A 23,192-nucleotide genomic window follows, 5' to 3' on the forward strand; every position below is an offset into this window, starting at 1 on the left:
CTATGGCTACACGGCGTAGCAGATGTCCTCCACAAAGTGGTTATAGCACACCACAGCTTCCTTCTCACTCAGGCACCTAGGTTTCTTTCTTGCAGAAATGATAGCAGAAAAGAGTGGGGTTGTGCTCCTCTTAGCATCAGTCTGGATATGGTATGCGCTCAAATGTCGGACTGGAACGTACTGTCTCGTGTTGTAGACGTATGGTGGGTGGGTTTATTAATGTCTGATTAGTGAGCCCTGTTGATAGCCAGCAGTACCTTTCTCCACGAGTGCTCTTGTCAAAATTGATGGCACTACAAAAAAAAACAGGGGTGCCTTTCATTTTGGAAAGGTAGGAGCAAATCTTGGCATTGAGAGCCTGGTCCAAAGTCCACTGAAGCAATTTGGAGCAGTTCCATTACACTGTGGATCAACCCTAAGTTACGTGCTTCCCACCGCCTTCCCCATTAAGGGGATGCTGGTGAGCCTGGGACATCATCCCAACTCTACAACACAGCAGATTAATCCCAGCTCCCAAGCTGATAGCTTGGGAAAAGTTCCACTAAACCAGGGCTCCTGTAGTAATTACATACATTTACAACCACCTGAACTCTGCTCTTGTTGATGTTAACTACAGGAGATGGACAGCCTTATCCGTTTCCATCTTCCGTGCTCTCAGCTCACAAGCCTTCAAGTCTTTTAAAAAAAGCATTTTTAAAATTAAGTACTAACTAAAACATTTTGAGTTAAATCTTTTGAGTATGTTCTCCCCTCATTCTGGGTTATTGTTCATGGCTGTGCTCTGGGAGAAACCAGCAAGGCACAGACTGTCACAGTTGGATCATTGTGTCGTCTCTGAAAATCTGAGAAACATGAATAGGCTTTAGATAACCAACTGCTTTTTCACACCTTTAGCTTGCTCGAACCCAAACTTTGAATGTCTTGAGAGTTTGCCTGTTGTGGAAAAAAAATGTGGTTTAGATATTTCCACCATTCCTAGCAGTTTGCAAGACTAGCTATCTCAAAAATCAAATTGTAGTGCTGGAGCTTACTGTAGCCTTTAATTGAGTTTTTGTTCCTGGACAGATTTTTGGGGGGGGTTTGTTTGTTGTTTTTATTTCCACTGCTGCCACATTCCTTTCATTCATTAGAGCTTTCTCATATTGGGCCAGTTTTGCCTAATGGATTTTAAAGGTGCGTTTATTACTGGACAGAAGAAAACTGCTTGTTCTAGCCCCAAACACAAATGCAAGTTTACTGCATTTACTGAGGCTAGAAGCAGATGGCTTGATACCTGCTTGATAAAGAGATTATGATTTGCGGCCAAAATAAATAGAAACTGAATTTGAAGGGCAAGTTGCCTGCAGCATTCGGCTCCAAACCTGAGAATATATAATGCCATATAACATGCCCAACAAATGGTTGTCTCTCCTGAAAATTTACCAGGATGTTTTCTCTTTTATTTAGCTGTCTCTTTTATCTGGATTAAAACCTAAAGTTCTTATTAATCTTTACTCCTTTATAAATTAGGGAAAAAAAAAAAACCAAACTGCTGATGCTTATGGTTTGGTTTGCTGTTTTTTTTCTAAATAGGAAAGGACCTTGAATTCAGTCTCCAGTTGTTTATACATCTGACTCCTGTGTGAAAAACCTGCAAAAATACAAATTAAAAATAATCTTTCAGAAACTCTTAACGTAGAAAAGGGAGTATTTTGTCTGGTACCATTCAGTAGCCAGGCTAACTTCACAGTCTAAACTGAGTAAGGCCCCACAGTAAAATCACATGGGAAAGACATCCTTATCACTTGTGTTCCTCATGGGGGAAGAAGGGGGTGGTGTTTGTATGTTTTTTCCTGAGACAACTCAAGGAAGACCCTTTGTTGGTTTTAGTTTGCAATTCTTTAAACAGAGAGACAATGTTGGATTTGTGTGTGTAACAGCTGTTATTTCCAAATACAGTCAAGAATTAAAGACCTGGCTCCCCTAGAAGACAAACATTTACTTTTGGTTTCAGCTAGCGCTCTAAAAATAGGCGTCCCAGATTTAAACAGAAGACTCAAAACCCTGAGTTGCACCCTGGCCTGCCATGCAAGGCACCGTTATTGTCCCAGCACCTGAGCTATCAGGTAGCGATACCTTGGCATTCATCTTGTGAAAGTGGATCCCTGGATGCCCTAACAGCAGCACGCTGTATCAGCCAGACCTACCTGCAATAGGAAAAGTGGTTTGACACAATTTAATACTTCGACACAATTTAATACAATGCTACCACTACGCTATGCCTTCTGAACCCGCCTCCCCATGTGAGAAAGCTGTACTCTGATGATCACTGGCTAATATAATGGCTCTAAGGGAACAAAATTCAGCAGGTGTGATCTGCTAGGATGTTGTCCCCATGCAGATGAGGTAGAAAGGGGGTAGGAAGCCCTCTGATGCTACCCATGCATGTACTAGAGGCTGGTCTGGGGGGGTTCAAATCAATTCCAAATTTTTTTTTCTCAGCAGCCAGGCTAGACAACAGCCCCTTTCGGGCCAGACTAACTAGCTAATGCTCCAAAGGTTACCTTTCAAACTAGTAACAGGGCAAGGATTTTCTGACTGCTTTTATGTGGAAAATGGATACTTGCTTGACTTTGGTACAGGTGAAAATCCTAGCCTATTTATCAATAGTGTATTTTTACAACAATTTTTAATCTTTTTTTTTCCAATGGCATTGACATGCTCCTGGGTGTTAGCTGCATGTTGTAGATAGCAACGCATCTCAGGTTACTGAAACCATAGAGCAAGTGGCACATAGTTTTGCATCGTATTTATCTGCCATAACCTTTCTGCTTTGTCTTATCACTCTAATGAAATTATGCGTTTTGCTGGGATGGGAGCACTACACCAGCCTGGCTGGCTGAAGATTTCTACAAGATATGTAATCATTCTAAAAAGCACATTCAGTTTGTCTTCATGTCATGATTTCTCAGTGTGGTACTTGGTTTGAGGAGTGTCAGTGTAATCAAAACTTTAGGGTTAAATCAATTAAATCCCTGATTATATTAATGAGATGTTTATGCTTCCTGCAGATTTCTTCTTTCATAATCTTTAGCAGGTGATTAATATCATATTTGGGCTTGGAAATGTTTGGTATTGAGGCAACAACTGATCAGAATAGCAAAAGCTTTGGATTTTAGTTAGTCTGAGGAAAATGGTGCCAGGAGATTTACTAACTTTCCTGGCCAAGGATTCACATTATTTTCCTCTGTAAAATACCGAACTTATTTGTTGAGGCGTGTTTTCATTGCATGATAAATATTTGAAGTGATCAGAGCCCCAGATATTCTTTCTTTTTTTTCTAGTTTTCCTACATCTTCGCATGCTCAACATTGAGTCTAGGCTATTATTTGAAATACACCGTTGATAACCTTCTAAATGTTAATGTGTGCGGTGCTATCTATCCCAGTGTGAGGACAGTCTGAAATCATCTTTCTTTGACAGATGCATTACCCCTCCTCATCTCAGCACGGCTTACATATCACAGCAATATAGATGATGTAAATATCAGCCTTTGCGAAATCATTCACAGGCTATGGAAGCAAAAATATCACCAAACATTGTTAGGTAAAATGGCAAAAAAGTTGAGGATTGCTCTGGCAATAAATGAAAAATTTAAGTGTTTTCACCCCCAAATTCCATGTGTCACATCGGGTAGAGAGGGGCAACTTTGGACATGATATGTGGCTAATATGTCTACTGCCATTCAAAGTCCCCAAAAGCCAAAATTTGGGCTTTTTTTTTTTTTTTGCCCAGGAATTACAGACTCTCTGAAACTCCTACCAAGTTGTCTAATCCTCATTTTCCCTTGACTCCCACAGATGGTCATAAAGGCTGAAGGCTGTGGCATGTTGAAACAAATATTTCAGGCCAGCATGCAGTTCAATTGTAGTTACTCATTTCTGCACAGGACTGTTAAAATCTGTTTCTGAAAACTGCTGAATTCTTTGAATTATAGAGTTTTCTGGACATCCTATGGAATTTAACTCTGCTTTGCTGCAAAACATGTAGATATTGGAAATTATAGCCAGCACCAAAAGCTGGCTGCCCAGAAAAGCTATTATGGTAGAGCAGCTTTAGGTTCTCTTTGGGAAGGTTTTTTTATATTAATATATAAAAATATATTATGTATATTAATATATTTGCTGTCGTTCAGAAGGCAGTAAATGTATTTACCAAACCATTGGGCTTCACTTAAAACAACTCTTGTTTCCAATGTGTAACAAGAGGATTAAAGATCTATGCCAAATAACCCAATCCCTGAGATGTGCTGATGACAGCAAGGGAAGGACACAGCACAGGTATTAGAGAAAAAAAATCTCCTGGTGCAGGACTGTTTTTTCATTCTCTGCACGTGTTATCCAGTCTAGTTCAGATGGTTTCAGAGGAAACCATTATTTCCACTTGCAAGCCATTCCCTGTGCTAATGGCATCATGTGGCTAGTGCATCTCAGTGCTGTTGAATCGAGGTGAACTAGGGCACAATTTATCTTACTGGCTTAGTGACGCTTTCTTGTAATGCACTGTCTGCTTCCTCCCTAATTGCATTCACCTTGCATTTCCAAGAACTGGCAGAAAATACTCTTTTCAGGTGCAAAAACTGGCAAATGAGGATGGATCATTTATGGAAGAAATGGCCAAGGGAGAAGAGCAGAAGGATTTGATTAGGAATGGAACAGCTCATTCGCAATAGTTGTAATTGTCATGGGGAATACAATTATGCTAATTGTCAATAAAAGTACAAGTGATGCCTATAGCCGTTCGCCAACATGAGATGATCAGCTCCCAGGTCTCCATGACTTCCCAGTGCACTGACTGGGACCTGGGGTTTTGACAAGCCTGAGCATCCTAAATATGGTCCGCTTTGTGCTCCACTAGGAAGCTGGTTATCAGTGTGGATGCTGGCATGGCTGTCACAGCAGTTCCCACTGCTCTTTGATAGTGTATGCCCTCAGTGGTGACCCTGTGCTTCGAGTGGTCTCCTAATAACAACTTTGTTTTTTTTAATTCCTACTTTGGAACATAAAGCATGTGAGAAAAGCATTCCAGTTTCACATCTGAGCTTAGCAGTTGTATCAGATTGAATACTCATGTTATTTTCAATTTTCTACCAATCAGCTTAACAAAATATTCACAGACCAGGAGGTCTTCATCAGCTATATGTGCCAGTTACAGAAATCAGATATTTTCAAAGTATATCCTTCATCCTTGCATGTAATGTAACTCCAATGAGACTGTACTCCACTTTGGGCTTTCCCTTTGGGATATTCTGTACTATTTAACCTTTGTCCTAGGAAATGTGGGAAAGATGAAGAGGGACTCAATTGAGCATCAAATTACATTAATTATAGAAGCAATTTACAGTGTTTCAATTAAAGTTTTCTGATGGCAACAGGTTTTTGATGCTCCAGAGGCTTTCAGAGCTTTGTCAGGAACAGTGTGGTATGGGCGGGTGTGGCTGAAATGGGTGTCTAGGCTGATCCAGGATGTGCTAAAAATAAATACATCATAGCAGACACTGCAGTGACCCTTTCCTGAGTTACACAATTAGTCATGTTGCTGGAGATGCATTTGGATCACAAACATAGAGCAGAAGAACTATGATTTTATTAACTGCTGCAACACGTTGCAAAGAACTACCAACTGACCTGGGCTCAGCTTCCCCTCTGGTTGTTTTATATCGGCCCTACCCAAACATACTCTTTCCTGGGAAACAAAAATAGGCTTGCAAATAGCATGGTAAAGAAAAAGCATTGTAAGCGCTACCCGGAAGAGGACGTAGTTTTCTCTCTGCTTTCTGGGTGGGAGTGACTTACACCAACAATCCTGTTCTTTACCATTGTAGGGGAAGGGGCTCTCCTTTCTTTCTTTTCCTTGCTCTACTCAGCAATGTACAATATGTAAAAAGCTCTTTCTATATAAAACTACACCTATTTAAAACACTTTCAAATTGATTTAGCATGACTAACACAAAGGGGGTGGTAGTTTGTTTTTCATACTATAAAATAACTCTTAGTAACTCCTACCTTTTATCTTACACATGGACAGACAAATATATCACCATCAAAGAGTGACAATCTGGTGGTTTAAATAGCTTTAAAGGGTTTAATTAAAACCTATTAAATAGGTTTAACAGGTTTAAATAAAGAGAAGCTCAGAGCTTGGAGCCTTTGTCCAAGGCAGGCTGGAGTGCTGATGAGCATGCTGAGCACATTTATTATTTTATGGAGTGCAAACAATGTTCTCGTCCCTCTGTAGTACATAGTAATAAAGATATCCACCAAGTTTCATGTGGGAGCAGAAAGTGCACTGAGAAAGCTTGTGATTAAAAGCCCTTGATAGGGAGTTTGCATTTCTTCTAGATCAATAAAAGAAACCATGAAATTAGCTGGTAAGCGCCCAGGTTTCTATGTCCACATGAGATGCAAAGCATGCTGTGCTTGGGTTGTTTCAGATACTCAATAAAACATGGGGGCACTTGTCCAACACTTCTCATTACTGGTTTTTTTTGAGGGATAGCCCTCAACAACCTACAGCCATGTTCACTGAGGCCAGTTCTTGGCAGCTGCTTTTTCAAAAAGTATTTTCTCTGTGTGGTCGCTCCCTATGCAGGAGCTGTTTGCTGGGTGCTTTGAGCAGTGCTTTGTTGAAACAGCACGGTTTGCTTGGGAAATTAGCCATGCTAGCCACGTGCCTGGGTGAGCAGGAGGAGCGCTGGGGCAGTGCTGGCACTGAAGCTGCGTTTCCTGCCTTCTCCCCGTTCCCTCGTGGACAACTTGTAGCAGCTCCCTCCCTTTCCTTCCTCTCCTCAGCTCTTGCTGCCGGCTGCCTCCAGGCTACCCAGTTTGCGTTTCCTCCACAGAGCCCAAGTCCCACATTGCCTCAGTTGTTGGTGTCCGTTCCCAGGCTGCGCAGGAGCAGCCCTGTCACTGTCTCACGTTCCAGCTATGGGGCTTTGCATTTATGCCCTTCCTTCCCTAACGTCTTCCTCTCTCTCCTGTTTTCAGATGCTTTTGCTTTCTGCAGGGAGGGTGCTATGCCCTTCTGGCCCAGGAGCTTCTCCTTCCTGCCCTGGTGTCTTCCCCCATGCTCCTGCCCATGTTTCTTCCCACTCTTTTATAGCATGCTGTCTCTGTCCTGTGACGCCAGTCTGCAAACCAAGAGCTACAGTGGAGAAGTAGAAAGTTGAACTTAAATGAAAAATCTCAGCACACAGGATTTGTATAGTATGTTTTTGGTTTGCTGCTGAGATGTGACTGAAAGGAAGGCAACAGCTTGGCAAACGGGAGGTGGTTTCCCACCTCCCTAGGCAGCAGGAGTCACAGGCATCCAGCTGGTTGGCATCAGGCAGCACAGAACATGGCCTCTCTCCCTGCCTTATGGTTTTTAGCATTGCTTGTAGTATCTGACTACATCTCACAGGGGTTCATCTTAAATGTGACCAGTGTAACTTGGTTCAGGGTCCATGCAGTCCTTCCAGTTGCTGTTCTGGGTTATTCACAACAGAGAAAAGCCTGAGGAGGAAAATAATTTATATTGCAGAAGACTGTTAAGAGCATTTGCAGAAGTGCAAAAGCATTGTGAGACCAGGCTGGAAAACCACTTTGCAGTTTTGAGGCATGATGATATTACAGTGGCAGTGATCCAGCATGGGACTGTTATTGGCGAGGCAGCTTTCCTTTTACCAAGTGCTGTCACAGCACGAATAGGTGTGTGCAGATACTATTACAAACACATCTGAATGTATGTGTGAGGCATGCTATGCTTGTGTATTGCTTTAGCATACTGAAGAAATATGAAGACAAGAAGGTTGTGTATTTTTTCTTTGAGTTTGCTTCAAATTCATGAAGTTTGCAAATGGCTTTGTTTAATTAACATCCTTTACTATGCAGTTACCAGCTCCAGACGTTATTGGATTACATCAGAACGTTGATTCCTACTTAAAATCTTGCTGATAAGTCTATAGAGGAAAGACTTAAAGTTTGAGTCCTTAAGACTTAAATGTACTAAAAAAAAGTATCACTTTTATCAAATTAATTCTTTTAGAACACTAATCTGTAGGTTTTTAATATTTTATTATGGGGTGGTTTTTTTATAATTCTTGAATGTTTAATTCATAGATTTTGTATTTGTGATCTTAGAAGATTTTGGACAGGAAGAAAGGAATTGATGGTTTCGAACAATACTGCTAAAATTGTACCTAAGCCTCTTCTAACAGTACATCCCAAATGGAAGTTTTTGTGATCTGGAATCATGTATGTTTTCTCTAAGATTTTTTTTTTTTTTTTACAGTGCTTGCTGGTTTTCTAAATAATTTGCATAGCATGGGTTAGTAATTTTTAACCGACCAACCAATGACCACAATTCAACACTGTTGTTTGATTTTTGTGACATGAAGTGTCACAATTTCAGTCTTAAAATACTCCACATGAAACTGGAAGTACTACAGGGATGACTGTTCTTAAGATTTATAGAAACGCTGTAGATAAACTCCTCTGCTCTTAGAAACACGCCTGTCTTGAACCTGCAGATTTTCTGGCAACGCATTTCTCTTGGTATTAGGTAGCTCTTATTTGTGTAATTAGAAGGGGGGGGAGAAATCTGTATCTAGCGGAAATAAAATAAGCTGCACAAATGCAGAGGGAGGACTGAAATAACAACAGTTACCTAAAATTAATCCCATTCCTTGCTCTGTCCTACATTACAGCTTTCTCCAGTATTTTCAGAGGGTTGATTCTGCACTGAGCACGTGCTCCAGACAAGGCAAAATATTGAGAAAGCCGAGATCAGTTGCAATGCAAACATTGCAGCTTGTATCCATATTATCATTCTGGAAGATCCAAACGATAAAAACTGCAGATGCAGTTGAGATATTGACCTGCGAATCTCTCTTGTTTCTTGCGTAATGCTAGAGTGCGATGCCATTGTGTGTTGCAGTTTGTAGTCCTCTAGAAAATAAGAACATACTATTATTCCTCTTATTGATTGGAAAATGGTGCACAGGGACTGTCTGTGTGCCAAAATGCATAGAAATACCCAAGCTGATCTAAATCAGGCGGATGAAGTTCCAGAAGGTCCATCTGAACTAATTAAACTGTATTGTTCTACATAGATATACCAGGGAGGATGGAGTACTCTCTACTCCGCAGTTGTAGCCATTTATTTTATTTGTGATGATATATCCAGAAGAACTGTAAACCGGCAAGCTCACACACTATGGTAGTACAACACTGCAGCGTGGATGCCACGGACCTGCAGGAGGTCGGGTGGATCCTTGGAAGAACTGGCCAGCACTGTATCATTACAAACCAGCCATAAGCATCAGTGGCAGCTACTTTAAAGCATCTTTGTATGTGTCTTGGCAGAATATTACTCTGAAGCTGTGCAGGAAACTGAGCCTGGGTTTCCCAAACACTGCTTATAGCACTCTGCCTTCTCCCGCTCAGCTGGAAGTGCAACCTGGGCCTTCGCAAAACATTACTGAGGAGGAACGCCTAAAAGCACTTAAATACTAAACCTCAACAGGTAAAAGGCCCATGTAGAAGGCTTATTTCTACATCAAGAATTAAACCTTAAGTTGATCCCTAAATTAATGTATTTAGGTGCACTTAAGTTCTGTTTTGAGGGCTTGAGATGTGTCCAAAAGTTGATTTTGCTCTCTGCACATGGGAGCAGTGTTGGTGCAGTGACTGGTTGATAGGAGATGAACTACTCATCTAGGCAAACCTTTTTTTTTAATTGGAGAGTGTGGGATCCTTTACACAAAAATACATTACGAAAGAAGACAGACATTTATCTCAAGGTTTAGGGTAGAAGGTCATGAAGCAGTAAAGAAAGATGAGTGAGGAGTAAAAGCAGAAATAAGAGAAGTGCAAGAACTACACTGGGCCTGGGGAAAGATCAGATAAGAGAATGAAGAGATGAAGCAGCAATAAATGAAAATGAAAGAGAAAATGTAATAGACCACAGAGCTCCAGGGTAAGTGTAAACAGGTTGTGTACATTGTCAGGCAGCAGCTATTTATTGGGAACTCTGAGAATATCAGTACTAGCTTTTCTCACAAGGACAGCTATAACTTTCTCCAGAAAGGACAAAACATTAGATGAAGCATGCAGTCTTCCCACGGGTACTGCTGAAGCAGCTGTTACAGGAGTCTCTATCATGGTCATGAGGGCTGGCAGAATTATCATTTGCTCCCTGGAAAAAAAAAAAAAAAATCTATTTATTTCTGATGGTGTGGAAAGACAGAAAGCAACTTTGATTTCTCCATGACTTGTGTATAATTGCAAAGGCCCAGGATCACACAAACAAACATAATATACAATAAACAAACATAATACAATGACGCCACCTGTAGATTCTGCTTTATAGCCTTGAAGCAGGGAATTAACATGTAGAGGTTTCCTCAGGGTACCTCTTTGGTAATTGCTACCAGCTACAAACTTTTAGGTATTGGTCTGGTTTTGAGCAGGAATATTTTACATACTCATTAGGAAAATGGTTTCTGTAGTGATAGTGGCTTTTCCATAAAAATAAGTTCTTTTCAAAATCAGATATTGATGCCAAACCGGACAGCATTTAAATTCAGTAATTCATATAATGAAGATAATATATATTTTGAACAATCTATTTGCTTTAAAAATGTTTTTGCTTGGACTTTTTGGCATTCACTTTTGTTTTAGCTTTCTCATGTGGTGTTTTAAACTTAGTGGTTTGTGCTCTGTAGTATCCTGTTGTGTATAAACAGAACTGTTGATATAATATCACAGTCATTTCTGCTTTTTTCTGTCTTGATTATAGCAATAGCAGGCACCTAATTAACACAAGGTCAAAACCCACTTATCTTAATCTTCCCAGTGTAAAGGTAAAAATAATGAGAGGGAGAGGGAAAAGATGATGAGAGCTCCAAGCTCAGACCTTGGAGACTGAAGCCTACATCAAAAGCTGCAGTTTGAGGACAACTGTGGCCATTGGTCAGCCCTGGCTGAATTCAGGGACTCCTCCTGAATTTTAAAAAAGAAAGTTCACTGAGTGCTTCAGTTCATTCATTTTGAAATCATATCTGAAGACTAGATACAAATGATTTTACCATTGCTTTAATTTTAGAACAAATGAACCATTTAAATCTGAGCCAGAAAAGACAATAAAGTGAAATTCTGTGAACCTGAAAGAAAAAAAACCCCACAAACCACAGTTTCTCTTTTTTCATTTTGGTCTTGCAGCCATAGGTCAAATGTTTTTTGAGCTCTTCTTGATTTCTTCTTATTTTTCCCCGCCACCCTTACTGTCTTACTATCTCTGAGCCTTTCTGTCCTTCCCCTCTCATCTTCTTCCTGTCCTGTTAACTTTCTCCCAGTTCTGATTTCTCCTTACCTTGATATCTACTTGTAGACATGGTTTTTTTTCTTTTCAGATCTTACCACCACCATCATCCCTTTATTTAGCCCAGTGTCACGTCTGAGCACCTTTTAGCTCCACACGTGTTCTCCAGACACCACAGGTGCGCTACATCACAGGTCACCTACACTCTTTTGGCTGGGAACATGGCAAATGGGAGAGGTTTGTGTGTGGGAGCAGTTGCCAAATAGATTTTGGCTACTCCCACATCAGAGTAGATCGAGGTGCTCTCATATCAAAGGGATCTAAATTTGCCCAAAACCATGCAATTATAACTTTAATGGGTTGTCCATCATCTGAGGCTGCAGCCAACCTGACTCCACCAAATGAGTCTTTCTGTCTCTCTCTTTGTCTAGCAACAGTCTCTAATGGGTCAAAGTTCCTTTCTCAATCATTTTTGATCTCTTGCTTTTATCCCCCATAGGATTCTCCTTAGTCACAACTTCACATTGCAAATAAGAGCATAATAAGCCACCAGCTGTATTGCTTCCTTTAAACAACCACTTCCCCCCCTCCGCCCCAAAAAAAATCGTGGCTAGTTTTAAGCATTTTTGTACATTGGTTTCAACTTGTTTTTAAATTATACTTAATTATCCACCATTTTAAGAAAACAATTAATTCCTAAACCTCCACTTTATCCTACTCTGCTAATCCAATTTACCTTAGTTTATCTCTAGCCTGTGATAAAACCAGAAAATTGTGATTTGTAACAAAACTGTGACTTCAGTTCTCAATTTTATTTTATTTTTCGTTTTGAGGAAATCTTGGCCTATCAACATGATTATTAAATGGAACATCTTTAAAGGATGAATAATCTAAGTATCACAATGGGCTTTCCACAAAGTCATGCTGAGTTAAGGGAAGACTTGGGGAACGAGCTACTTAGCCAGCTAGTGTATTTAGCTGGTGTTACAGACATGGTAGTTACTGAGAGATGTTATAACGAACCATATGAAATGTAGGCACTGTTGAAAAAACATTCTGTTTTAGTGCTGTGGCCTCGTGGTGTGGGGATTTACAGGAGCGTTGTCAGCAGCTCATAATGAGAATGTAAGAGACGGTAAGATGCTTGTTGTTTAGGGAAACAAGATTGAAAGCAAATTTTATCCAAATAGACCAAAAAGCAAAGTATTTCAACTGTGGGTTATGAAGTGGTATTCTGACAGAGTAACTAAATGGCAGGAAAACCAGTATTTTAAATGCACTGTGCAAAGGGCTGTGCATAACCTGACTGTATTCATGTGTCCTGGGGAGTAGGGCTGAGGCAGCAGCAGACCCTTAGGGAACTGGTTTAATTTGATGCTGGATATACCCATATCAAACTGGGCCAGCACGTGCTGTGAGGAGGCACTGCGAAGGCAGCAGCATACCTAGAAGAGATGCCCAAGAGAATGGGGCTCACTGGGAAGGGGCAACAACCTGCCTGAGGTCCATTAGAAATGCGCAGGTGCCGAGAGGGCCGCTAACACCTTACACTACTTGAAGAGGAGTTGTAAGGGCTCATCTGACCAGGCCTTAATATGTGCCCGCAGAGCTCCTGCAATTGTATTATGTTTTGGGTTTGGTTTTTTTCCAGGTTAGATCTGTGACTCTCGCAGGCCTCGAGTAGTGCTCGTGAAACATTAATCGGCACACAGCACACTGAGCAAAGGGAACAAAGCTGACTGTTCTGCCCTGTAGCCAAAAAAAGAGAGAATGCCAGCAGATATTACCATGAATGGAGTCACACAAGAATAGTGACATGCTGTCCTGACTCAGTTTTGCGATGTCTATGTTACAGCATGCTAATGCAGCGTGACAGGATGTCACGCTCCAAACCTGAAAGCACTGGGGGATTAGTCTGTGCCATTTTGCTCTCCCATTCAGTCGCATAGCTGATCTCTTCCTCCCCAAATGTACCCATCCTTGTCTCACAGCAGTGTAAAATGGTTGTGAAATGCCACTGTTTCTGACTCAATGTAGTTTTTTCACCCCCTTCATCACCCCCTTAACTTCTTTTCCCCCTTAACTACTTCTAGTAGAAAAATATGGACACCCAAGAAATAAGATTGAAAATCTTATTTGAAGCCAAAATTCTAGTTGAGTTATGCTGTTACATCTTTTCAGCACTGCCAGAAGATATAGAAATTATTTTGCTTTTGGTTTGGTGGGGATGGTTTTGGCCAGTTTGTTTTATAATATTGGAGACTTTTACCTACTAACTTGATCTACGATTTTTAAGACTGGCATCATTTACTGCAATAAACTCCCAACGAGTGGAGCATTGCCTTGAGGGGAATGGGGAAAGTCAATCGTTACTCAACTTGGTGCTTCCCAAGCCATGTTCTGTGAATTCTCTTCTTCCCCTCACATATAGGGATCAGGGTGATGCTGAAAACCCCTCCTGAAGTATTTGTACTAGCCAAGGAGCTAGTACAATTTTGTTCCTCCAAGTCAGACTGCTTACTCCTGCAGCCAGTTATTTTAGTTAATCCTCCACCTTGAGGACCCAGAGCAACTGTGGTTGTACTCAAGGAGAGGAAGAGCTAGCAAAAAACCTTTAATTGCTTCAGGATTTGTTTTTTGGTTTGTTTTTTTTCCAAATTAGGCTTAGACACACTAATACCTGCTGGAAAACAACCCGCAGTCCAAGACAGGAGACCATAGCAGATGCTCCCCATCACAGTAGCAAAGTTAAGAGATTTAGGATACAGATTCAAAAGGTTACTAACAGTTGTATGATTTGGTTGCTTCTGCTATAATAGGCTTCTGAACTTGACTTTCCAGGAAGGTCCTTGCTGCTCACTGCCTTATGTGCCTATGTAGTGCTAAATAAATCTGGAAGGTGGCTGAAGTAATATGATTCTTTCTGTGTTTATTTCAGAAGACAATGCTCCAGGTGCTGTCAGTACATCTGTTTCTACATCAACATTAAAATCTGGTAAGAGTTCAAATTCACTGCTATCTGGTATTCTGAAGCTCCCATTGCCTTTTTAGCTTTCAGCTTTTCAAACTTCTGGCAGAATTTAGGTGAATTATTTCATGTAAGGCGATTGTGGAACAATGTATTTCCCTGGGCCTCTTATAAAAGTCTGTTGAGAAGAAAGGATTGAAGGATCTTAGTAAAGAGAGGGTTAACTTGAGCAGGCTGCATTTTTTGTTTCAGGTGAAAAAGGCTGAAATTCTGTGAGTTCCTCTGCTCTCAAGGAGTAGTTTAAGTGTGGTCAGGTATTAAAGAATTAGCTAAGACTTATAGTTCAAGAAATCACCAGATTGAGAATAATTTGGGAAACAGCATCAGTTAAGGGACTGGACAGCAGGGAGTAGCTGATTTGATGGATGTAGAGTGATGGAGGAGGACATGGACGTTAAGAGTAAAGAATTACGCAACATATGCTAATGTTGGGCCTCAGTTAATAGGAAATACTACATGTGCATAAAGTTGTCATTTGCAAAAATGCTACTGGTAACTTCTTGAAATTACTGATGGCAAGATTCACTTCTGAGGGTAAGAGGGTGGCAGCAGTGCCCTCAGTTTCAAAAGCTACATTCTCTCTCCCTCTTGTTTGTGATATTGTTTTTACTAGATCAAACTTAAAGTCCTAAAACTATGAAGACTTAACACAGAAAATAATCTGCTTCATATGCTAAAAGTCTGTGATTCTGGTTTACATCTTCAACTGACACATTCAGTTCTCTTTATTTTGTAGCTTTGTAGTTATGAAAAATCAATATTGACCATATTTCATTCATGTGAGCTAAATATCAACTCCTGTATTAGTTTGAATGGCAAAACTGTTTGCATTTAATAAGTGATGAGAGAAGAAAACTTGGACACAGTATTATATTTTTTGATAACTAGAGATACTAATGAGTCTGTTTTGGAGCTGAAAGCACTGAGATGATAATGATGTATACATTTGAAGTGCTAGTAATGGCAGTGAATAAGATGCAGCCAGGTGAAGCATGCCTATGTTATGTTTATAGCAGCAGCAGAATTAGTCCCTTCCAAATTGTGTTGCAGTTCTTTTACGTTTCAAAAACCTTGATGTTCATGTCTGTTTCAAAGACATTTAATAAAGACTGAACACCTCACAGTGAATGAGCTCTTCAAATGTTTCACTGAAATTTCTCTTGCAGCTTTTTGTCACAGAAGGAGAAGCAGTATTGTTATTTACGCCTATGAGAAAAGCAATAGAAGCCCACTATGAGATTAAAGCACCTTGTGGGTGTGGAGCAAGCTCCCAAGCAGGTCCATTCCTTTGAGGCACTGCTATTCAAGGTGAACAGCCAGCAAACTGAGAGTTGAGGAAGAGACTATAAGTTATATTTTAAAAGTTAGGGTGTGAGCATTGCATTTGGAAGTACTCAAGTCATATGAGGGAAAATGACATGTCCTGTCATGATTTGTTCCTATTCTATCATGTTTCCCATCCATGAAAAGTGCTAGAAGAGGTAGTATGGCACGTGTTGGGTTGTTGTCAGGGCTTGAAATGAGCCTCAGTAGCTGACAGTAGCACTTTCTGTTTGTATTAGATTACAGAATTGAAAACTGGTCTCTTAAAGTTATTAGTTACAAGGTTTTTAGCCCAGATCCCTCAGCAGCAATTTGGCCAGTCTGTTCCCTGAACATGTGCCAGGGGCGCATAGCACCTGCAGTATGCCATCCATGCGCAGCAAGACACACTGATTTAAACCTTCCTATTGCCTTAGTGATGTTTGGGCAACTCTGCTCCAGCTGGAGGTGATCCCTTCTGCCTGAGGCAGCCCTTTCTCCTCCCCTCAGCCTCCAAATCTTACACCTCTGGAGAACTACCAGGAGCCACCTTACAAAGGGCACCATGTTCACCCTGGGGACTATCACTTACTCATCCAAGATGTCCTAAGCTTTGCTGCATACCTCAGAGGAAGACCTGCTGGGTGCTTTTTTTCCCCAGAGCTCTGGCTGCAGAGGAAGAGGCTCTGGGGAAGTTAGTCAGAGAAGAAGACTCAACTGTGGCTTGAGGTGGACAGCTGAGAGAAGAGGAAAAAATTGCACAAAGACTATTAGAGTCTTTTCCCCTTCAGTTCTGTAACATATAAGCTGTGTTCCTGTGCATCACTAGCACTTCTTTCTGGGAAGTTTACATCCCTCCTCCTATAAAACAGGTGTGCAGCCAAGTGCTAGTCAGCAGTCCAGTCTAGCAGCACAGTGAACCCATCCATCCACGCCAGGCTCCTTTCCCCTCACCTACTCCCTTGGCAGTCATGCCAAGCACCTCTGTTTAACTCCCAAAGAGCATACGCCTCCTCCTTAGGGAAGGTACAGCTGCTAACTCTCAGTGGGCAACTTGTGGATTGTCCACAGGTCAAACCTTCCCTTTGATACCAACCACATGGACTTTGAATCCACTTTAAAAATATGTGGGTAAGAAAGCTCTATAAGGGCCAGACTTTAAACAGAAGTTCACTGGCTTGGTGAGAGAAGGCAGCTAGAGGCATGTAATGTTTATTTATGCATGATAAAATAAATCAATAAAGATGCAAATGCCTTTTTTGCAGTAACAGAAGCTGTGAAGACATCAACTTCACAAGCAACAATATTGCAAACTTCAGTGCTGACAACAACTGTGGTGAACGCTACAAATGAATCCATCCCAAGCAGTAAGTGAAAGTTTCTTTGAGTTCAGAAATAGCGTGGCCAGCAGGAGTAGGGAAGTGATTGTCTGTACTGGGCACTGGTGAGGCCGCACCTTGAGTCCTGTGTTCAGTTTTGGGCCCCTCGCTACAAGAAAGACATTGAGGTGCTGGAGCCTGTCCAAAGAAGGGCAGCGAAGCTGGTGAAGGGTCTAGAGCACAAGTCTGATGAGGAGTGGCCAAGGGAACTGGGGTTGTTTAGCCTGGAGAAAAGAAGGCTGAGGGGAGACCTTATCGCTCTCTACAGCTCCCTGAAAGGAGGTTGTAGCCAGGTGGGTGTTGGTCCGTGCTCCCAAGTAACAAGTGATAGGACAAGAGGCAATGGGCTCAAGTTGTGCTGGGGGAGGTTTAGATTGGATATGAGGGAAAATTTCTTCACTGAAATGGGTGTCAAGCACAGGAAGAGGCTGCCCAGGGAAGTGGTTGAGTCACCATTCCTGGAGGTATTTAGAAGATGTTTAGATGTGGTGCTTAGGGACACGGTTTAGTGGTGGACTGGGCAGTGCTAGGTTAATGGTTGGACTTGATGATCTTAAAGGTCTTTTCCAACCAAAACAATGCTATGATTCTATGCCGCCCCAGTGGTCGTTCAGGAAATTAAGCAGCAGTGCCTCTTGGCTTGGGAATTTATTTTATAGATAATGAACTCTGGTGAAATCTTGCAGGTGTGTGCAGGAGCTTTCTTCTTGTCAGTCTCAAGGCAGCGCCAAGCCAGGCCTTGTAACTGCATTATCACGGGCTTGTTATCAGTGGGATGACCCACCTATGGGTCAGGGAGTGGCTTTGCAGTGAAGGGAGCCCTGTCCCTGTTGATCTTTAATTTAAATGAAATATTCTTTCGACAATTTAAAACTTGGCTGCAAGCAGGGCAATAGGTGTGTTTTGTGTGTGTGTATATGTGTGTATACAAAATTGAGGAATTAATGTGAATGTCATTCCTTTATTAGACTCCATGCCTTCTTCACCTAATACTACACAACAAATAACACAAGGTGCAGCAACACAACCACCAGTAAAAGTGACCACTATAGCAGCAGATAAAAGTGGCAGCACAACAAACAGTAAGTGATAATTTCATTGAAAAATTTCTGATTTATTGTATGCTACATTTCTGTAAAACAGCATGGAGCAGTGAAAGGGGAGGTCAAAAGTAGTAGTTTGGGTTATGGATTTGGAGGTTTGGGGAAGCAGAGCTATTCATCCTACCATATTACTTATCTTTAATGAATTTTGCCCTAGAATCTTACACAAAGAATATTGTACCTTTAATTTGTAGTGGAGGTGATCTGAAGCCATTACACAGGATTTGAATCACCCTGTAATTGGGAGAGATGTATTTGGAAGAGTGTTCATTTTTTAATTTTCTTACGGGTTTTTTGTGTTTTATTTAAATAAGTATTTCATCAAAAATAAATTATTCTATGTGATCAGAGTGGTGTCAGAACAGCCTCCTTTGTTTTTTATTTTTATATATGTTACAATACTACAGTTAATTATGTTATATATTATTGTGAGTCATGGTACTGAAAGCAGAGAGGTGGTACTAATTACCCTGCATCAATCTTAGGAAATACTTTTGTTCCCCATAAGTCATCAGTATATGATGTGCGTTGGCCCAGCACATCAGATTGGATTCTAGAAAAAGAAAATTAAAAATAATCCCACGTATCTAGCAAGTAGTTGGATTAATTTAAACAAGCATAATAACATCCAAAAGGAGCTCAGTAAACTGAAAATGAAATTCAGTCTCCCTTTTTTGTCTATGAACTACACTGTAAATGTTTGCTGAAGTCTTTTGCTGAACCAGAGCTTTGAAATACTTTTTTTTATACTTAATTGACTCAAAAAATTAAAAATAAATACTCCAGATATTTAACTCAGCAGTCAGTGGTACACCAACATTCTCAGAGTTGATATTTAGAGCATACTGAACTGTGACAAATAATTAGAACTTGACTTCTCTTACCTTGGCTTCCTTGCCTAAAAAGGCACTCCTATGAAACGGCCTGCATGCTTTCTCTGTGCAAATTCTCCTTTAAAGCTACCCTTCATGGACCCAGGCCTGCTAAGCTGCCTGGAGAGCAATTACCCTTTCACTGAGTGGTTACATCTTCTACTGATGCAGCTTTCCCACTGTGCTTGAGGTAGGGAGTAGTCTGATTGTCAGCCCAAAGTCTTTCGTGTTTTAGCTTGGCTTTTAAATGCCAGTATCGGTGAGTCACAGGATACAGTCTGGCCAATGCACAAGCTGCTGAAGTCATACTAAAGGCCACAAAGAATCTTTTCAAGCTTGCATTTGTGACTCTGTGGGCCTGTCAAAAGCATCGCATGGTGCATCGCATCACGGATGCAATTCCTAGTCCTTTCAGTTTGGCGGAGGCTCCTGGCTTGCTCCCCAAGCAGCACAGCCACCTGGAACTAAACCCTGGTGACATGTAGAGCTCCCAGCAGGGAAAGAAAAGCTAACAAGGAAAGGCATACCTGCCAGTGCAGCTTAGCTCTAGCCACTGCTCTGCACTGATGTCCTGAAAAACTAGTGCTGGAGTTACGATGGTGCTGGAGGTACAATGGGCCTCCTTTCTATTCCTCTTGTGTTCTCCTCCCACCAGCTAGAGTTCAGTCCCTAGTTGCTTGGGTTGTGATTTGTTTCTAAAAATCTTCATTTAAGCTAAAAATCAAAAAAAAACTTGTGATAAAAAATGGTTGATAAATGAACCTAAAACCAAGGCTCTGCCTCTCACTCCCATTTGTAAATAGGAAAATTAAAGAAGACATTGGGAACTGCCCTGCATGAAAAGACTTTGTATTTTCTTCCAATGCTGAGTAGTATTTGGAAAAACTGTGTATGTGAAAACCAATTTTAGTGGGTTTTTAAGTCAAAATTCTGGTCTACCTTCAAGAAAGTCATAGCCTTGGCTTCAGCACAAAGGAGTGGGATGGGGCACAAGGTAGTGGCTTTGGGACTGGGCACAGGAGCTGTGCAGATGTGTGGCTAGCCCTTGCAGAAAACCCACAGACCCCTCGACCACCATCCGGCTGCTGGCTACAGCCATCTCTCTATTTCCACCCCACACGTCGGCACAGAGAGGTGCTGTTGGCTTCACTCCCATCCCCTGCCGGCATCCCAGCAGCAGCACAGGGCTGGGGGAATCACGCTTTCTGAAGTGAGCACAAGTATAGCAAGACTTCTGCTCTCAAAATGGAGAGGAGATGAAAGTTGTCTACCTTCTCTTTTTTTTTTTCACTAGCGCTCGCTTCTCCCCCATTTTGGGCGGGCCATATAGGACAGAGGCAGAAATTGGCAGTGCCTTTATGACACTTCAAAATTTACCTTTACTGCACCTGACTCTTAAAAAAAAGTGGGTGCCTCTGTTGTTTTGTAATAGAGGCCATCGCTTTCTCTGCTTCAATCCCTGCTAAAAGCTTCAGTGAATGATCGCATTCACACAGCAGAGATTTGACAGGGCTTCCTGTCTCCGCTGCAATTTCTGTGGCTGCTGTCACCTTTTATTATAGATTCAGGAAAAGCCCCCAGTGCTCCACATGCTGTGAAATCATGCAAACAACTTTGTCTTGTTTGTTTGTTTTTAAAGTCTTCAGTATTCTTTTCCTCTGCAGGCCATAAGTACAATCTCTCTCTCTTTGCCCTCCTGCCCTGTTTATTATATTGGAAGACAACAATTAGACTTGTCTCCTTAACCTTCTTATTTATTAATATAAGCGGTCAAATCCAATAGCTCACATTTAGTCAAAAGAGTGACCCCACTTGTGCAGATCAGGACCCAAAACAAGAATTTATTTGGTTTCACACTACAGCAAGTTGCATCTGCAATCAGGATTTCATGTCCTAGGACGCTTGGAGTTATCAAAGAGAATATGAAGTGAAATGCAACAAAAGATTATGTTCTTCCTCCCTTGGATACAGAGCAAACATCTTATGCAAGGTCAGCACTTGAGGTATTAAATTACAAGAGTGGGTTTTTGGCTGTTGTGTTTTCTGATTTATCTCATGCCACTCTCCTGGATGATGATACATCATAGTGCAATGAAATATTAAATACTAAAAAGTGAGAAAAGGAAAGAGTGGAGGAGATACTTTTTCTCTATCAAACTACTGGTAATTAAGAAGGAAGCTTTATTTCAGTAAAGCTACTGGAAGAGGTTTATGGTACCACGTATTGCTCAATTGTCCTCAGGTCGTTACTGCCCACTATAGGTAAACACTGAGTATAGCCGACTGCTGAGACATGTCAGGCAGAGAGATGTTTTAAAACATATATTTTGAAATACTTGGGGTTTTTTTTTACTAGAAAATGTAAAGCTGGCAGACAGCAGATGCAATCAGCTATGGATGTAAACATTAAAACTGAGATCTGTTTGGTTACCTCCCTAGCCAATTTCCATTCCTCTGAACAGGCATGAAGTTGCATTGGTTTTGCTGCACTGGGATTTTCTAAAGCTTTCATGAATGCATTTGTTAATGCAAATGGTTTCTCAGGCTATTGATTACAGGGGTAAGGCCTATATGTGTGTTTATGCTAAAGATATGAGCTCACTGGAGAAGGTTTAGTCTTCCATCTTACAGAGCCCTTGTGCTGACATTTTAATGTGGTTTGGGTGCAGTTCCTGCTGCCCTGTAAAGGTCTTTCCTCGATTCATTGATTGCCAAGTAAGGTTTTGACACATGTACAGATGTCTATATTCTTTGCAGTGCATAGAATATATGCAGAGTATTTGCCACTTGAAGCATTTTATGATGTCAAAGCTAGTTAGGTAACAGCCTGCTGCAAAGAAAATTTAAAGTACTGTTGGGAGATGCCAAAATATATGTGGATTATATGTAGGTTAAGTAGAAGATCGAGTGAGGATATGTGTCGAATTTCAGCTGGTTAAAGAAAACGAAGGGTTTTCAGAGCACAAAGAGTAAGGAAGTACCTGAGGCTCAGACAGCAGCTTTGCAGAGCAGCTTCAGGTTCCCTGTTGTTGATTATCCCTTTGACAAATATGTGTTAACACACTGTCATTTATCTTATCAAAATATCAGCAGGGAGAGGTGCATCACCACCAGGGAGTTCTGCTGCTGCAGCAATCAGCCCCATTCGGACAGCTATTTTATAATCTTTACAGCTTTACCATTTTTATTCATAATCAGCTGTTGACAACAAACCCGTTAAGTGATGATGTGAGTGCTTTTGCAGCAGCAGCAGCCACCCTCCTCTGCTGTGCTGCTTTTCTGCAAGCCGAGGCACTCCCCTGCCGGGCAGGCAGAAATCTTTGCTGCAGCTGGCTGAGCCGGAGCGTGATGAATTACTGCAGCGATGTGTCAGTGGGGACAGCAGAACTGAGTCACCGTGTGCCCGCGCAAAGTCCCCCCCCGCCTGTTCCCGCACAGAGCATGGGCACCACAGTAAAGACTTGCACTGTCGCCTCCTGTTGAGATCAAATTAAAGCTTGCATAGATATGAGTTATGGGATTTACCAAAAAGGCAGATTTATAGCAGGCATACTGTGCTGCCAGTGCTGCCGTCACGTACATGAGCAGTGGCTGGATATGGATGCTTCTGTTCCCATAGGCTTTTGGCACAGAAGCTATTCGATCTGCTAAACGTGTTGATGGTAGAGCCGATGCTGTGTATTAGGTGTAAGGCTTGGATGCTGCTTAAAAGCTGCTTCAAAGCCACAAGTCAGCAGAGAATTGGGTTGCTAGGATTTAGCCTTACAGTAGTACAGTGGAATTAGGGGAACCTTCCCTGCCAAGTTGCGTTTTTCGTCCTGGAAGTGGTAAAAACTAGCACACAGATGTTGCACCGTAGCACGTATACTTCACCCCTTGACACCAGGAGCGGGGAGCCTGTTCTGCAGTCTGCTGAAATAAATGCAACAAGCTTTATACCAAGCCCTAGGTAAAGGTGTGAGTCATACCTGGTGCTACCCCCAAGTCGCAAGAAGAATCTCATCCAGGCTGAATTAAAAAAAAAAAGAAATGGAAATGCTATCATTCCTCCCCTCCTGATCCCCTGCCGAGGCATATCCAGCGCACAGCCCGTGTTCCTGAGAACAATCTGTTCTTGCAGCTCCCAAACACAAGAGGAGCACCCAGGGCTGGGCTGCTGCCAGGACTG

At 41.5% G+C, this 23,192-nt stretch overlaps 1 protein-coding gene across 4 annotated transcripts in view; it reads left to right on the forward strand.

Moving 5' to 3' along the window:
• The window catches only part of EMCN (endomucin), a 55,433-nt gene that overhangs the window by 2,607 nt on the left and 29,634 nt on the right, over positions 1-23,192 (forward strand). For 3 of the 4 annotated variants that reach the window (XR_012835270.1, XM_075751539.1, XM_075751540.1), the window contains exons 2-4: positions 14,279-14,335; positions 16,936-17,037; positions 18,018-18,131. Coding sequence is in view for 3 of the 4 variants with exons in the window: in XM_075751539.1 (XP_075607654.1) it covers positions 14,279-14,335; positions 16,936-17,037; positions 18,018-18,131 (273 nt within the window). In the remaining variant the exon portion in view is untranslated. The remainder of the gene's footprint in view (positions 1-14,278; positions 14,336-16,935; positions 17,038-18,017; positions 18,132-23,192) is intronic. The other variant, XM_075751541.1, reaches the window with a different exon arrangement.

The sequence above is a fragment of the Balearica regulorum genome, chromosome 4 (genome assembly GCF_011004875.1).
Source record: "Balearica regulorum gibbericeps isolate bBalReg1 chromosome 4, bBalReg1.pri, whole genome shotgun sequence".
In the NCBI taxonomy this organism is placed as follows: domain Eukaryota; kingdom Metazoa; phylum Chordata; class Aves; order Gruiformes; family Gruidae; genus Balearica; species Balearica regulorum.